An 18056-nucleotide genomic window follows, 5' to 3' on the forward strand; every position below is an offset into this window, starting at 1 on the left:
AAAAAAGAAAAAACAAAGGAATATAGATCACACTTTATCACTTTGTCGGCAAATTTCAAGCAAGTGAGAAGATTGACAGTGAGTGTTGGGTGTTCAGGATGAGGACAGACTCCCAGGCATGGGACCTTTCTGTGTGGAGTTCTCCCTGTACTCCGGTTTCCTCCCACAGTCCAAACACATGCATGGTTGTTTAATCAATTCCTCAAAATTGCCCATAGGTCTGAGTCTGAGTTTGTGTGATTGTTCATCTCTGTCTGCCTCTACTTGTCTCTACTGTTACACATAGTTAGAACTGGGAGAAACAGGGACTTCAGAGAAACATGGTTAGTGGCATGTTGGCAATGCATGCAAGAGGGAGGGAGGGAGAGAGAGAGAGAGAGAGGTGCTCAGTGCTTCCCCCAGCAGTCTTACCCTATAGCAGCATAGCTAATGAGTAAGTGAGCTTTGACTTTTTAACTATGAGCTCTGTCATATAGAAAAGTTTTAAGCCTGGTCTTGAAATTTGCTAAAGAGTCCGCCTCCCGGACTGATACTGGAAATTGGTTCCATAGAAGAGGAGCCTGATAACTGAAAGATCTGCCTCCAGATTTACTCTTGGAGACTCTAGGAACTACAAGTAAACCTCCATCTAGAGAGCGGAGCGGCCTATTAAGACAGTGAACAATGAGCTCTCTGAGAGATGGTGGAGCTTGGTCATTAAGTGCTTTTTACATTAACTGAGGTTTTTTTAAATTCTATTCTGATTTTTACCAGCAGCCAATGAAGAGCAGCTAACACAGGAGAGATGTGACCTCTTTTCCTAGTTTCTGTTAATATTCGTGCAGCAGGGTTCTGAACCAAAAGAAGGCATTTCAGAGATTTGTTTGGGCATCCAGATAGTAATGAGTTACAGTAGTCCAGCCTAGAAGTAATGAATGCATGGACTAGTTTTTCTGCATCCTCTTGAGACTGAATATGTCTGATTTTCCTAATGTTGCACAGAAAGCTGCACTGCAGACTTGTTTTATGTGAGGGACAAAGGACATGTCCTGGTCAAAAGTTACTCCAAGATTTCTGACAGTGGAGCTAGAAGTTATGCTGCTATAGACCTAGACTGCTGGGGGTAAGTCAGATAAAAATAGATTGATAGGAAGAGGAGGATTTCATGGATTCCTCTGGTATCATAGGGCACTAAATTTGTTTTTTAAGCTTGTGTCACATTCATTAGCAGCCAGTTTTTGTGGGAAGTAATGGACAATATAGCATATGGAAGTGATGATGGGCAAATTTTTTGGGAGAGTGAGATGGGAATTTTTAAAGGTAAAAAAATTCAGAGGCTGTTTAATTTCCAACTCTAGAGAGAGAACAGGGTACAATAAATACTTGAAAAGGTTAGAGGGTATGACCATTGGTTGGGCTGCCAGTCAAAGAACTGTAAGGAAGGCTGGTTATAATAAGGCTGCCTTTAGTTCCATACTGTAATGATGAATTTCACAAGGTATGAAAGATATGTAATGACATCTCTGAAGTTTTAAACACACCCACATTTCATTGTTTCATACAATATAAAAGAATGGCTGCAAAGATATGAAAGACTAGAGGAAAAAAATCTGAAGATTGAATGAGAGGAAGATGAACAACAATTCTGGGTAAACTATAACATTAATGAATAGAACAAAAAAGCCATCTGTTATGTCCTGACAGCTAGGGGTATCTCAGGGCAAACAAAGGTAGTATTTTATACAAAAAAAGAACAGGTAGAGATGGATAAACAAGAAAGACTGGTAGGTATAAGCATTAAATTAGGTAATTAGGTAGCTCAGGTCAGTGGCACACCAAAAATCAATCCTCACACACCTAAGGATGATATAAGAAATAACAGAAAATGATCCTCTCAAAAACAGGACAGTTAAGTAAGAACGATTAATTAACTCTAAAACACACAAAACTCTGACAACACGACGCCAGTTGATGTCTACGCTTCAAACCCCACTGTCTAACACACGGTCAGCTTGCCGTTTGCCATTTTACTGGTGGTGCTGCCTCACTGGCGAGAGGGGAGAGAAAGAGCCACTTTCCCTCTGCTCCTCTTATCTCTATGGGTCCAGGTGAGGGCAATCCTGCAATTAGCAGACACTCACAGACAGACAGTTCACAGAGGCACTTCACACACAGACACTCCCACACAGGCATACCAACATAGAGGTCCGTAACACAATCAAATTAAAATGATGAAAGTAAATAAATAAAGTAAAAAAAAAAAAAAAAGAATGGAAACAAATAAAGTAAATATTAAATACAGGAAAGGTAAATAAATCTATACAAGACTAGAAAAATAACGTAAAGTCACAATACATACGTCGATTTTAGATTTCTGGGGTCTGATGAAGAGAAAGACCAATTAAATGTTGATAAAGGTGTTGTGCATTGTTAGAGTTTATAATTCTAAGAAAATCACAAAAGAACAGAAAGCTCTTTCAAGAAAGCAGGGAAATATGGGGTAACATTATACAATAGCATTTTAGCTACGTCGCTTCGGACGGTGAGGCAATGAATAATCTTAAAACCTCTGAGGCGTTTCGATTGATTGATATCTTTATTTCGATCATGTACAACAATGTAAAGAAGAAAAAAAACATTTAGGAATCATTGAAATAAGTGAACAGTAAGAAAAACAAAACAGTAACCTGGATCTCACACGCAGTTCAGTTTGAGCGAAAAGGTACGGAAGCGCATTGCATTTACTGGATAATAAAAAAAAAAGACATTATCTCGTAATTACGAGATCCTGCAGAAAGAGAGCGCCTCTTGGAAGATATAGGTTGATTGTTCTGGTACTTTTAACAAATCATTTTAATTGCATTTGATGACGTATGATGCTTTTCTAAAAAAAAGTTTGTACTGTACATATAATATCATTTATTTTCAATTCAGGTTGCGAATGTAGTCAGACGGGGAAGGAAAGGGACATCATACACTGATGTACAGAGAAAGTGGAATACAGGAACAAGAAAGAACATTTAAAATCCTCTATCCCCGGGTCTGACCAGTGTGTTTGTGCATCACAGAATGACTTCAGCTGTGCACATAGCTCCTTGCTCTGATCCATCTCATCTTGCTCATCTGCTCATCATCACTGCTTTCGGTGTCCCACAGGAAGTTGCACCCATAATCGTTTCCACATCAGCGCCCCCAGAAATAAGATTAAGATTTTGATTTTGAGTTTTTGGTTATCATATATATAAAGTGTGAGAAAAATAATTTATTTGTTGGACATGAATAGTCTTGTAGAGCTTTGTGAAGGTTATATAAACGGACGTTGTTTGCAAACTGGCAATAAACTAGAGTGCCTTTTAAGAAGAACGTTTTCATTTAACAGGCTGTGGCATCTGTCGCTATCGTTATCCAGTGTGCTAGCCTAAACGTTTATTGGTTTATATTCTCTAAATATACTACTGAAGACGGTGACAATCCGTCAACATACTTAATTACTCGTGTCAATTTAATTTCGATGCACATTATTTAAACATTTTACCTTGAAAAAGTGTAGGTCCATTGAAATACATTGAGCGGCTAGCTTATGCTGTGAAAAAACTAAACCATTGTAGTGAACGGAGTCGTCGCCACTCTGTCTCTAAAGGCACTTTGTAATAAACGAAGAAGAGGAAGCGGAAGCGGAAGCAGCAGAAGAAGAAAAAAAGGGAAGAAGAAAAAAACATTGATGGCTACAGATACCAAAGTGATCTCAGGTCAGATTCTGACAATCCCGTTGTCAGAGTCTCAGTTGGACTTCATCGGTCAACCGTACTCTGTATCTGTCCTGAAGCCTGGATATAGTATCCTGCAAGCCGATGGGACTTTGAAAGCTGATGGGACCATCACCCTCATAACGGGACCCAAGACTATTCTGGTGGACACAGGAGGACCGTGGGATCGAGATTTTCTCGTCGTCTCACTGAAGGCAAGGGCTCTGGAACCGGAGGACATTAACGTGGTCGTGGCCACTCACGGACATTCAGACCATATCGGAAATCTGGGTCTTTTCCCAGCAGCACTTTTGGTTGTAGGATACGACATCAGTGAGGGGGACAGATATTACGCCAACAAGCTGGCAGATGGTCACAGTTACATCATCGACGAGCACGTAGGTGTCAACTTAATTGCAGACAGTGGTAAAAGGAATTGGGGTCTGGCGAAAAACTGGGTGGAAATCTGTTTAATTACATCGCTGCTGCGACTTTAAACATTGCAGCATCAACCAGCAAGCTAGTTCACCAGGACATCAATTGATGTTTTCACTAATTTCACCAATTTGCATCGGTGCACCAGTTGATTACTTTCTCGTCAGTACGTTAGTTCACCAGGTCAGTTCGTCAGTTTACCAGTTTATCAATTCTTAATTTCATCAGTGTGCATCAGCATATTAGTATCCAGTACGTTACTTCACCAATCTATGTAGTTCACTCACACATTTGTAGAGCAGTTCAGCAGTTCATTAGTAGTGCCATGATCCACCAGTTTACCAGTACAAATTTTCACCAGTGCATCATTTCATGATCTCACTCAGTTCACATCAGTACACAAGTTCATTATTTTACTAATTTCATCAGTATGTTAGTTTGTTAATTCACCAGTACATTAGCAAACAACTTTTATCAGTTCATTAGTATTCCAGTTCACCAGTTTACCACTGCATGTCTGCCATTGAGCTAAACTAGAGATAAACTAACCAGAGATTTTCAGATGTAATATTGTATGAGTTTTATCTGTCAACAAAAACATAATGCCATCACCCCAGTGATGAAAGTGAGGGTGGTATCAATGAGGACTGTAAGTCCTGAGGGACCAACTGCTCAATAAACACCTGGTCTCTCTCACACACACTACATTATAGTTCCTCTCATTGTCATCATCATTTCCATCCATTCTTATAGTAGCAGAAACATTCAGGATCATGTCAAAAACATGTTCACAGTCTCTGAGAGGTTGCATAGGTACATGTGTGCACCTACATACACTGTTCCCACCAGCACTGTGCAGCTCTGACTCAGAGCTGTGTTGGTTCAGAACATGTGCTATGAATCTAATGACGTAGAACATGAGAGGAGTCTCCCTCTGTGTTTACAACTTAATTGTTTTTAGCGTAATAGCTACGGAGGAACTGACTAAACTTTGAGCTCATGGCTAAGACTAAATCAAAACTACGGCCCCATAGTCAGCCTGACTATTGTTTTTTTGTTTTTTTTTTCCCTGTTTCTAACCATATTCTATTGTCTTTGACAGGTTGCTGTGGTTCCTAGTCCAGGACACACAGGACAGGATGTCAGCGTTCAGGTTAAGGGAACCTCAGTAGGCACAGTGTTTGTTGCAGGGGACTTATTTGAGTGTTGCTCAGATGAAGACCGCTGGCGGCATCTGAGTATGAACACCTCAGCACAGGAGATCAGCCGCCGTGAGGCCCTACACAATGCTGATGTCATCATCCCGGGACATGGATTCCCGTTCAGAGTCCTCAGGAACTGATGAGCATGCCCTGCTAATGTAGACACACTTTTTAACCATCACTTTAAAGCCCAAATTTATGCAAAATATATTTTATTGACATTGTCCAGAACTGGACATTAATTTTATCTACTAATAATTAATATTATTGGTAAAAACCAGGCAATCCCTTTAAGTTATTTCACGCATTCTAGTGATTCAAATTCATCATCTGTAGTGTGAAAGGCCAAGGTGTTAATATCAGATTCCCAACCTAGCTGAACAGCCCGTAAAATATTAAAAACTGTCAGAGATTATTTGAAGAGATGGACAAATCTACCACTATCACACTGGGGGAGAGCAGAAGTGCTTGAAATGAACATGGTCTTGAGATTAACTTTCTTTTTCTCTGCTATTCCTTTAGAAATCCCTCTGAAATGGTTGGATGAAATTAATAAATAATATTCTTTGTATCTATGGAAAGCTAAAAAGCCAATAATTGATTTAAATAAACAGTTTGTACCCAGGTAAAAAGGTGTCTTAGGGTTGCAAGATGTGTAGGTGTAATTAGGTCATAATGCCATATACTGAATATCATGGGCCTATGAGAAAGAGCAAGAAATTGCAGAGATGGTTGTAGCAGAAGTTTTTTTTATGTGTAGATATTTCTGTCTTCTCTTTGAAAGCACTCTAAATGTAATAGGCATATAATTTTGTTTTCATATAAAGTCACAAGAACATACACAAGGTCATAAATGTAAGACTAAATGGGGACGAGAAATAGAAAGACGGAGGCATAGAGAGAGAACAAGAAAAGGAGGAAAGAAAACAATAAAAATGCAAGATGTATAGAAGATTGATTGGTACCACCAAATATGCATTAATAAATATTAGCAGTGAGTATAAATAACTGAAGAAATGATATAGAAATTATTTATAATGGCAGTTAATGATAATTATTGCAGCAACAGTGCAACCAAAAATTGCAGTGCGTTGAGCAGGAACAGGGGGCACTGATGATTACTTGCAAGATAAGGACAAGGAAAGGATGACAGAAGGGAAAAACACAAAAAGCTTGAAGAAACAAAGTTAGTGGCATTTAATGGTGTGATATACATACATGGGGAGATAATTGAGAATAGTTGTACACTTAAATATACTGCCCTAAGTCTACTTGATAAAATTAAATAGAGATAATTTGAAAGATGTAATCTCTGGCAGAGGTCCTGCTTCAGGGGTTTATAGATTATACATGGTAAGTGAGTTAAAAAAGAACAAAACAAAGCTAAACCAAGCAAAAAAAGCTTGGAGCACATTGTCAGATCCTCAAAAGGGCAAGAGTTTCTTCAGACTGACAAAGCCTGTTTGGCTCCTCAGAGTAGTTTCTGAATGAGACTTATGAGATGATTGATATCCATCTGTCATCTTTTAGAGCCGTATAGGTCCAGAGGAGTGTTGATGGTGCACAGGTTGTCATTGCTTTAGCTCAGTAGAGAACTTGTAATCTGTGGTTGATGCATAGACCGACGCAAAAACACTGCAATTCATTCATGCAATTCTGCCCAAGGTTTCTGCCTCTGAAAGGAGATTTTTCCTTGCCACTGTCACCAAGTGCTTGCTCAACGGGGGATCTGTTGGGTCTCTTTAAATAATAAAAATAATAAAAAATAAAAAAATAAGAGTTTGGTCTACACCTGCTCTATGTGTAAAGTGTCTTCATGTAACTTTGTTATGATTTGGTGCTATATAAATAAATCTGATTTGATTTGAAAGCTTTTATGGCACTGCTTATTCAGTTCTGGGCCACATGGGGTGATGGAACCAATTCTAGCTCACATTGGGCAAGGTCAGAGTACACCCTGGACAGGTCACCAGCCCACTGCAGAGCCATCAAGTAGAGACAAAGTGAGACAAAAAACCTCTCACACTAACACTCAGACCTTTGGGCAATTTCCAGACATCAATTAACCTATCATGTTTGTGCTTGGAGTGTGGGAGGAAACCAGCGTACCTATAGGAGACCCATGCAAGCATGTGGAGAAGATGCAAACTCCACGCAGAAAGGTCCCAGGCCTGGGAGCTGAACTTGCGAACTTCTTGTTGTGGGGCAACAGTGTTACCCACTATGCTGCCTTGCTGCCTGAATATTAGACATCAGAATCACAATACTTTATTAATCCCAAGGGATAATTCCATTTGTTACAAGTGCTACAGTACAAGTAGAAAGGAAAATCTAAATATTAGATAATACTTTATTGATCCCAATTGTGGAAATGTGAATGCCACAGCAGCACAAGGCAAGAGAACAAGTGACAAATAAAGACATCAAATAGGACACAGAGGCAACAATAAGATAAAAAACTGCTCCAAGAACAAAGTGACTAGAAACTAAATAGAGACCAGTCAGCTAGGTGAGAACTGTGTGCTGTCCAAACTGCTGTTGTACAGTCTGATGATGGTGCGCATAAAGGACCGTCTGAAGCGTTCAGTTCTGCACTGGGGTGGGATGATCCGCTGTCTGATCGAGCTGCCTATCAGCCACAGTTCGTCGTGTAGAGGATAAGAGGGATTTTTACATGATATTAATATTACATATATTAAAAGCTATTATATATATAGGCAGGTTCCAGTCAAAATTTGTGGTGGTAAATGAGGATTTCTCCCATACGCAGGTTGATGACCTTGTGACTAGCACTATGGCCACACTGCGTTCGAATCTTGATAATGCTGCCCCTCTCAAAAAGAAAGTATTCAATCTGAGGAGGATGGCTCCCTGGTATAGTTACCAAATCCGTACCTTGAAGCAGACATCAAGGAAATTAGAAAGAAACTGGCGTTCCAGTAAGTCATAAGAGTCTCACAGAGCCTGGAAAGACAGCCTAAAAACGTATAAAAAAGCTCTCCGCAGTGCTAGAAGTTCATATTACTCAGCACTCATAGAAGAAAACAAGAACAACCCCAGGTTTCTCTTCAGCACTGTAGCCAGGCTGACAGAGAGCCATAGCTCAGTTGAACCAGTGATCCCCTTAGCTCTAAGCAGTAATGATTTTATTAGTTTTTTTTTCAGACAAAATTCTCACGATCAGAGAAAGAATTTATCAGCTCTTGCCTACGTTAGATAAAAATCCCCTTCTGAAGACGGCAACTGCTGAATCAGCTGCGGCGCCTCTTTTACATCTGGAATCATTCTCACCTCTAAATCTCTCAGAGCTAGCTTCTATAGTTTCATCATCCAGACCGTCAACCTGTCTATTAGACCCAGTACCAACTAGCCTCTTTAAAGAGATCTTTTATGTAATTGAGCCGTTTATTCTAGATTTGGTTAATCTGACTTTATTTCTGGGTTATGTACCTCAGGCACTTAAGACTGCGGTCATCAAACCCCAGCTTAAAAAGCCTAATCTTGATCCAGATGTTTTGGCAAACTATAGACCCATATCGAACCTTCCATTTATTTCTAAAATCATTGAGAAAGCTGTAGCAAAACAACTACACGAGCATCTGGATGGGAACAGTTTGTTTGAAGAGTTTCAGTCAGGATTTAGAGCCCATCATAGCACAGAAACAGCGCTGGTTAAAGTCTCCAATGACATTCTAATGGCCTCAGACAATGGATCAGCCTCCATACTTCTCCTTCTAGATCTTAGTGCTGCATTCGACACCATAGATCATAATATTTTACTACAGAGACTGGAACATGAAATTGGAATTAAAGGAACTGCACTAAAGTGGTTCAAATCCTACTTATCAGATAGACATCAGTTTGTTCATGTAAACAACAGCTCCTCCTCATGTACTGTAGTCAGTCATGGAGTCCCGCAGGGTTCGGTACTTGGACCAATCCTCTTTACGCTTTATCTGCTTCCTCTAGGCAACATTATCAGGAAACGCAGCATCAATTTCCACTGCTACGCAGACGATACTCAGCTGTACCTATCAATGAAGCCAAATGAAGTCAGTCAGATAGTCAGACTGCAGGCATGTCTTGAAGACATAAAAGTCTGGATGACTGGAAATTTTTTACTTCTCAACTCTGACAAAACAGAAGTTATTGTACTCGGTCCTAAGCACCTCAGAAAAATACTATCTAATCATTTCATCAGTTTGGACGGCATTACTTTGGCCTCCAGCTCCACTGTAAGAAACCTTGGAGTAATTTTTGACCAGGACATGTCCTTTGTCCCTCACATAAAACAAGTTAGTCGGGCAGCTTTCTTCCACCTGAGAAACATTAGGAAAATCAGAAACATCCTCTCTCAGGATGATGAAGAAAAACTAGTCCATGCATTTGTAACTTCTAGGCTGGACTACTGTAACTCATTACTATCTGCATGTCCAAACAAATCTCTAAAAGGCCTTCAGTTAATTCAGAATGCTGCTGCACGAATATTAACAGGAACTAGGAAAAGAGATCACATCTCTCCCGTCTTAGCTGCTCTTCATTGGCTGCCAGTAAAATATAGAGTAGAATTCAAAATCCTTCTTTTAACATATAAAGCTCTTAATGGCCAAGCTCCATCGTATCTCAGAGAGCTCATAGTTCCTTACTGTCCTAGCAGGCCACTCCGCTCTCTAGATGGAGGTTTACTTGTGGTTCCTAGAGTCTCCAAGAGTAAATCTGGAGGCAGATCGTTCAGTTATCAGGCTCCTCTTCTATGGAACCAACTCCCAGCATCGGTCCGGGGGGCGGACTCTTTAGTAACTTTCAAGACCAGGCTTAAAACTTTCCTGTATGACAGAGCGTACAGTTAAAAAGTCCTCTACTCTTTAGGTATGCTGCTATAGGCCTAGGCTGCTGGGGGAAGGACTGAGCTTCTCTCTCTCTCTCTCGCTCTCTGTCTCTCCCTGTCACCCTCTCTCCCTCTTTCTCTCTAACTCCCTCCTTGCATGCGCTGATAAAAACCATCCTTCTTAAAAAAAACAAAAAAAACAAAACAAAACAGTTTCACCCAGTTCTAAGCATTTATACTGCATTTACTAACCATGTTCTGCCAAAGTCTCTGTCTCTCCCAGTTCCTCTCCTCTCTCTCCCTGTCCTCATCCTGCAGGTGGTGACCCATCTCCATCCCATGTTCCTGCAACACCTGCTGGTCCCATATAGCATGAATTCTGTATTACAGCTCAACTCCTTGAACTTCATGCAACAACATGTTCCTGCCTACACCCCCCCCCCTCCAATGCCTGCCTGCCTGTCTCTCTCTCTCTCTCAACCCAACCGGTCGAGGCAGATGGCCGCCCCCCCTGAGCCTGGTTCTGCTCGAGGTTTCTGCCTCTTAAAGGAAGTTTTTCCTTGCCACTGTTGCCAAGTGCTTGCTCATCGGGGGATCTGTTGGGTCTCTTTAAATAAATTTATAAAGAGTTTGGTCTAGACCTGCTCTATATGTAAAGTGCCTTGATGTAACTTTGTTATGATTTGGCGCTATACAAATAAATCTGATTTGATTTGATTTGATTTGAAGCTTGTGTTACATTCTGCCAGGATGTGTCATAGTTATGCAGGTGCTTGACACTTTTTTCTAAATAATTTTCTTAATTTTTGATTTATTATATTTTATGCTTCCTGACCTGGGAACAAATTTCTATAAATATTCAAACATGCAAATGACAATAAATCAACCTTGAGTCATTTAACTTCACACTGGGGATCCTTTGAACATAGCCAGGCTCCACTAGCTTATTAAATCCTTGGTATTTATCAGACAGTTTGGGATCTTTGGACAAATGTCTCTCTAGCACTGAGAAAGGGCAGGAAAGCTTCCTCTGGAGCTTGGAGCTTGCTTATTTTAACTGTATTGGACTCATCTATTGTAAGTGCCAGCTTGTTTTGTAAAAAGGATAGTGTCAATCTGCCAGGATCTTAGAGAGACTGGAAGAAAAATCTAAGGAAGTCTAGACCAAACAATTTATAGAGTTATAAAAGAGACCCAACAAATCCCTCCAATAACAAGCACTTAGCGACAGTGACAAGGAAACCCTTACATTGAGAAGCAGAAACCTCCTCTTCTATGGAACCAACTCCCAGTATCAGTCTGGGGACGGACTCTCTCGCAGCTTTCAAGATCATGCTTAAAACCTTTATCTATAATTAAGCATACAGTTAAAATGTTAAAGTTCAATTGCTTTTTCCTTAGTTATGCTGTTATTGGCCCAGACTGCTGGGGGATGCACTGAGTTCCTCTCTCTCTCTATCAGTCTCTTTCTCTCTGCCCCCCCCCCCCCCCCCCCCCCACACACAATAATACATATCACTAATTTTTTTCTAATCCCTCCTGTCCTCTCTCTTCCTGTCTCCATCCTACCATCATCTCTGCTCCATGTTCTTGCTCAATACCTGCAATTGTTACCACCACTCATTTCCCAATGATACTTCTGCTAAAACCCTTTCCCCCTACTGCTAACATTTAATAGTACACATTTTAGAGGTGCCAGGCTTGAATCATGACTTACATCAGTTTGTTTTGCTTGCATTTTTTATTCTGCATACTCTCCTCCTGCTCTTGTCCTCGTTCCATCTCTCATCCCCCCAACACCGTCCCTCTTCTTCACGCTCTCACTCACTGTCTGTCAGTCTGTCTGTCCCTCTCCCTCTCTCTCTCTGCCCAACTAGTTGAAGCAGGTGGCTGACCTCCCTGAGCCTGGTTCTGAGCAACCTTGTATATGTCTTCAACAAGCATCTCCAGGTTGCACTGGGATGCACCATTTGTGTTGTGACCTGGAGCCATAAGATGTTTCAGATCTCACAACATACATCCAGGCAACCCAGCCAGGGTTAATTAAACCCAAACTTGTGTCCTCGCAGCTACCCATGGATAAGCCCGCTTTAACAAAAGCAGTTTTTTTCTGTGGCCTCACTAGCGGATTAAATGGCCCTCTTCTTGGCTGCTCCTGTGACGCCCAACCAAGTGAGGACCTTGCAGAAAGAATGGCCTCTACAGTCAACTTCTATGGGCTCATAGAATGTTTTTCCAGCCTCTGCCCATGCACTCCACCACTTGTTCCTGGTACTTAGCCCATTTCCTCTTATTGGCTTCCTCAATGCGCTCTTCCCAAGACACTGTCAGTTCCTGCATGATCAGGTGTTTTTGGGCCTCGGAGATGATGATCATCTCTGGATTGAGTGAAGTTGCTGCAATGTTCTGTGAGAATGTCAGCTGCTTTTCCCAGGTCAAGTTCTCTTCCTTGTGGATCTAAACTCCTCAGCACACCTCCACTGGTCAGCAACTCACCCGCTCCACCAGATCACCTTCAAGATCTTCCAGAGGTGCTGGACAAGGTCTGGACACCGCTTATGGATGAGGTATTGTACACCACCGGGGCCTGGGGTAGATGCTGATCGAGCTGTCTTTTAAATCTCCTTTAGGCTTGGTTCCTTCTGGCTGAACTGTGTTGCTGGGTGTTGTTTAGGCCCCAATTGGCACCTAGCTATTTCCCTCTCACTCAAGGTGTCTTGGAGGAAGTGATTCACTTCCTCTGTTGAGCTCTCAAGGCAACCACTGCACCTGCCCCTAAGCAGTTGTTTCATAAAGCCATAGGGGTTGGAAATGAAGGCTGCTTGCTTGCTGGCTCGCTCTCTCTCTCCTGTACTATAGGACCATCAGCTCCTTCTACAGGATGTTTTCCAGTTCTGCCAATGACTGCTTCTTCTCATTAGTAGACTTCTTGTCCTGTGTCTCCTGACGCAGTTGGTGCATTTTGGTGGCCCTGCAGTTCATGGTGTATGAACTGGTCTTTGCAGGCAGGAACATATGATGCTGCATGAAGTTCATAGAAATTATGTTGTATGAAGTTTGTGGATTGGAAGAGCGAAGAGAGGAACTGAGACTGAGACAGAGACTTCAGGGAAACATCGTTAGTAAATGGGGACTTCAGAGACATGTGGTTTATATATATACTCCCCCAGAAAATTTTCCAGTTTTCTATGTAGCACATATTGTTTTCAGGACACCACCTCCACATGTGGCTATACATGTCATCACTGGTCCGATTGGGGAGAGGGCCGGGGAAAACTACAGGGCCCGACATTGTTTTAGCAAACTTGCACACTGATTCCACATTAATGTATGTCTTCCGACTGGCAAAGTCGGGTGTCTACTGCCGACATGAATAACAATTTTACCACATTTACGTTTATCCTCACCTAGCAGTTTCAGGTATGACTGGATGTCGCCTGCTCTGGCCTCCGGTATACAGTTAACTTTGGCCACTGGTGTTGCTAACTTCACTTAATCTTCATTTTCATCCGCTTATCCGGGGCCCAAGGTGCTCCCAGGCCAATGTGGCGATATAATCTCCCCACCTGGTCCTCGGGCTGCTCCGTGGCCTCCTCCCAGCCGGACATGCCAGGAACACCTCCCTTGGGAGGTGTCCCGGTGGCATCCTTATCAGATGCCTGAACCACCTAACCACCCCGAGTCCCTCATGGATGGCCGAGCTTCTCACCCTATCTCTAAGGGAGAAGTCATCCCCCTCCTGAGGAAACCCATTTTGGCCACTTGTACCTGCAATCTCGTTCTTTCAGTCATGACCATAGGTGAGGGTAGGAACAAAGACTGACTGGTAGATAGAGAGCTTTGCCTTCTGGCTCAGCTCCCTCTTCGTCACAACAGTGTGGTAGAGCAAACGCAACACCGCCCCTGCTGCTCCGATTTTCCAGTCAATCTCATGCTCCAAGGTTCTCCCACTTGTGAACAAGACCCCAAGGTTTTTGAACTCCTTCACTTGGGGGAAAGACTCATTCCCTTTCCATTAACCTGGAGTACGCAATCCACCAGTTTCCTGCTAAGAACCATCGCCTCTGATTTAGAGATGCTGATCGTCATCCCAGCCGCTTCACACTCGGCTGCAAACTGATCAAGTGAGCACTGGAGGTCATAGACTGATGGAGGCAATAGGACCACATCATCCGCAAAAACCAGGGATGTAACCCTCAGCTCCCCGAACTGCAGCCCTCCTCCCCGCCGACTACGCCTCGACATCCTGTCCATGAAAATCACAAACAGGATTGGTGACAAAGCACAGCCCTGGCAGTGGCCAACCCCCACCCGAAACAAGTCCAACTTATTGCCAAGGACTCGGACACAGCTCTTGCCCTGGGAATACAGGGATTTGATGGTCCTCAGAAGAGAGCCCCTCACCCCCTACTCGTGCATCATGCCAGTAAGCCCTCTCCAAGTCTACAAAACACATACAGACTGGATAGGCATACTCCCAGGCCCCCTCCAGGATACGTGCAAGAGTAAAGATCTGGTCTGTTGTTCCACGACCCGGACGGAATTCGCATTGTTCCTCTTCAATCTGAGGTTCGACAATTGGACAGACCCTCCTTTCCGGCACCCTGGAGTAGACCTTCCTAGGGAGGCTGAGGAGTGTGATGACCCCGGTAATTGGCACATATCCTCTGGTCCCCCTTTTTAAACAAGGGAACCACCACCCCGGTCTGCCACTCCTTTCACACTGTCCCAGACTTCCATGCAATGTTGAAGAGGCGTGTCAACCACGACAGCCCCTCAACACCCAGAACCTTCAGCATTTGCGGATGGATTTCATCAATCCCTGGGGCTTTGCCACTGTTGAATTGTTTAACTACCTCAGAGACCTCCTCCTGGGAGATCAACGCTGATCCTCCATCATCCTCCAGCCCTGCCTCCACCCCAGAGGACGTGCAAGTTGGGTTGAGGAGTTCCTCAAAGTGCTCTTTCCACTGTCTGACTACCTCCTTAGTCGAGGTCAACAGTGACCCATCCTTACCATAAATGACCCTGCTTTCCCCTCCTGAGATGCCGAATGGTTTCCAGAAACACCTTGGTGACTCCCGAAAGTAACTTCTCCATGCATTCTCCAAACTCCTCCCACACCCTCTGCCTTGCCTCCCTCACCGCTGAGGCTGCAGTCCCTCTGGCCTGTTGGTACTTTCCAACCACCTCAGGAGTCTCCTGGGCTAACATACCTTGGAAGGCTCCCTTCTTCAGTCAGACGGCTCCCTGACCACCACCATGGTGTCCAAGGGTTACCGCCCCTTGAGGCACCTAGAACCTTGAGGCCACAGCTCCCCATGGCAGCTTAAGCAATAGAAGCTTTGAACATCAACCCCTCAATGTCCCCAACATCCACAGGGATGCCAGAAAAGCTCCACTGGAGGTCAGAGTGGAAGATCTGTTGGACAGAGGCCTCCTCCAGACGCTCCCAGTTCACCCGCACTACACGTTTGGGCTTGCCAGGTCAGATCTTCCCCAACCACCTAACCCAAATCACCACCAGGTGGTGATCAGTTGACAGCTCTGTATATCTCTTCACCCGAGTGTCCAACACATGCGGTCTCAGATCAGATGACACAATCACAAAATCGATCATTGACCTTTGGCCTAGCGTGCTTTGGTACCAAGTACACTTACGAGCATCCTTATGCTTGAACATGGCATTCATTACAGACAGTCCATGGTTAGCACAGAAGTCCAACAACAAACCACCGCTCGGATTCAGATCAGGAAGGCTGGTAAAATAGGTTTTATTGTAGCACAAGGTACAGGAACAAAGGCACATCAGTCCACCTGTTTAGTGAAACTAAACAGGTGGAAGAGAGTGCTGGTCTGGGAACTGGTGTGAGGCATGGAGGGAGACACTGGAAAGAACAGAGGACAGGATTAGAGCCAAGGTAAGCTGGTACGATAAATCTCTTTTCAAAACACTTATTTGACGCGAAGAGGAGCCGTGTACCACTGCATAGAGGCGATAATACTCTGGCACTGATGCTGAAGTCTGCAGCTGTCTTATAGGCTTGGAGATGATGATTGGCAACAGGTGAGTGCATTCAGCCTCAGTGCCACGGGCGGGGGATGGGACCATCCTCTGGGGAAAGGTCAGCAACCCACACACAGTACAGACAGGAAAAGGAACTCCAGCAACAGTCTTTCAAAATAAAGTCCATACCCACCACAATTATGTTTATATGTCTTTTTTTACATTAGTTTTGATTGACTGATTCATAATAAATGTTTATCTTCACATCAGTGGTGACTAGTGCAAAAAATTTTTTTGTGGGGGAGCGCAATTTACCTTGGATTACATAGGGGTGTAATGGTAGACGGAAGTCACAGTTCGGTACAAGCTTGTGTTGGGATTGCCTCTCGTGTGCTCTAAAAAGGATCATAGAGAGGCCTACATGTCCCTCCAGAAGCCTGGGCCAGAGTTGTCTGCCTGTTTGGAAACAGCGCCATGACCCACACGATCCACACCGGTGACGTCACCCAGGTGATAAACATCCATGGCAACCATTCACTTTCGCTTTTTCAAAGGCTCTAGTTGCAGTAGAGAGCTGTCCCAGCTTTCGATTCGACCGGATCACCGAAGGGAGCAACACCAAACATTTGGATCCTACCACCACAAAACCTGGGTCACAGTCAACTCGCTGGATGAGCACAGACTGCTGTGTTTTTTGTTTGTTTGTTTTCTTTTTTTTCTCCTCTCCTTGAACCTAGCACGGACCGCCACGCAATGATCTGATTCCACCTGCTGCAAAGACCAGCATGCCAACTTTGTTACCCGAAGCTAACAAAGAACATTATCTTCCGTGATCTTCCCCACTGCTGCCAAAGAACTCATCACGTCGCTGTGTCTGAGAAGCAACACGGACCGCTTGACCGAGCCGAAGAACGCGTTGCGGACACTCGGAGCTAATCTCTCTCTCCCTTTTACTCCCTTACTCCAGAGGAGCGGAGCAACAAAAGTAAGAGGCTTATGTCTGGGCAGTTAGAATTGCATGAATTGCATTTTGTTTTACCATGTATTTTGTTTATTTGGGATTGTTGATTTGCTTTGCTTTGTTTTATTTCCCTGAAATCCCATAAATTGTAAAATTGATTGGTGCTACAGATCTCGTGTCCGCCGTCACCGTGATCAGTGATTGAGCAATATCACTAGTTAAAGGACCAATACCCGACCCGTGAGCTCTGTTCGCGGCTCGGCTATTGTGTAGTGATATTGTAATAGTCAAATGCGGTGATGTCGTCTGCGATCGCTTTCTCCTTCTCTTTTCTTCCCCTGACACAAATTCACACACGGCAATCAGTCGCCACCTTGGCTCAGACAAGTGCGTAGCCGACACCACTCCGTCGCCATCTTGGCAATTAAAGACATCACTCACGTGACTCTCTGGCCATCTTTACTGCTCACACACACATACACACACCCACACTCCCATACGGTCATACACTCCTATTCTCTCCTCCCCATATGCATATACACACGCGCACCCACACACACACACTTGCGGTTGCTGTGCTATTGTGATTGTCATTACTATCACTATTTATTAGCGTGCTGCATTGCTGCATATGTATTACTGCTGTTACCGCTATAGCTATCACCATCACTAAGGCTATCGATATTGCTTATCCATTCTTATTATGTATGTTACCTGTTGGATAATCAAGCTATAACAGCTATTTATCCAGAGTGATGTTATTTTGAATAATTATTACTGAATAAATTCTGTTTTTTTTAAACTGTCATTGTTTGTGATTATTGTGGCTATAATTGTGACAATTGCTAGATTCATAACAGTTTCACATTTCACTTTTCACTCCTTCTGTTAACCCTCT

The 18056-nt window shown here is 43.2% G+C and overlaps 1 protein-coding gene across 1 annotated transcript; it reads left to right on the plus strand.

The window, feature by feature from the left end:
* Positions 1-3669: 3669 nt before the first annotated feature.
* Positions 3670-7136, plus strand: mblac1 (metallo-beta-lactamase domain containing 1). The gene is made up of 2 exons (XM_029526609.1): positions 3670-4123; positions 5263-7136. The coding sequence occupies exons 1-2, from the start codon at positions 3701-3703 to the stop codon at positions 5500-5502; spliced, it is 663 nt and encodes a 220-aa protein (XP_029382469.1). The 5' UTR covers positions 3670-3700; the 3' UTR covers positions 5503-7136.
* The last annotated feature ends 10920 nt before the right edge of the window (positions 7137-18056 follow it).

This window comes from Echeneis naucrates, chromosome 18 (genome assembly GCF_900963305.1).
Source record: "Echeneis naucrates chromosome 18, fEcheNa1.1, whole genome shotgun sequence".
Lineage (NCBI taxonomy): Eukaryota > Metazoa > Chordata > Actinopteri > Carangiformes > Echeneidae > Echeneis > Echeneis naucrates.

Bases quoted from the DNA above. Each gene is read 5' to 3' on its own strand.
- mblac1 (XM_029526609.1), top strand. From the start codon at position 3,701: ATGGCTACAGATACCAAAGTGATCTCAGGTCAGATTCTGACAATCCCG. The intron at 4,124-5,262 runs GTAGGTGTCAAC...TGTCTTTGACAG, and splicing joins GTTACATCATCGACGAGCAC to GTTGCTGTGGTTCCTAGTCC.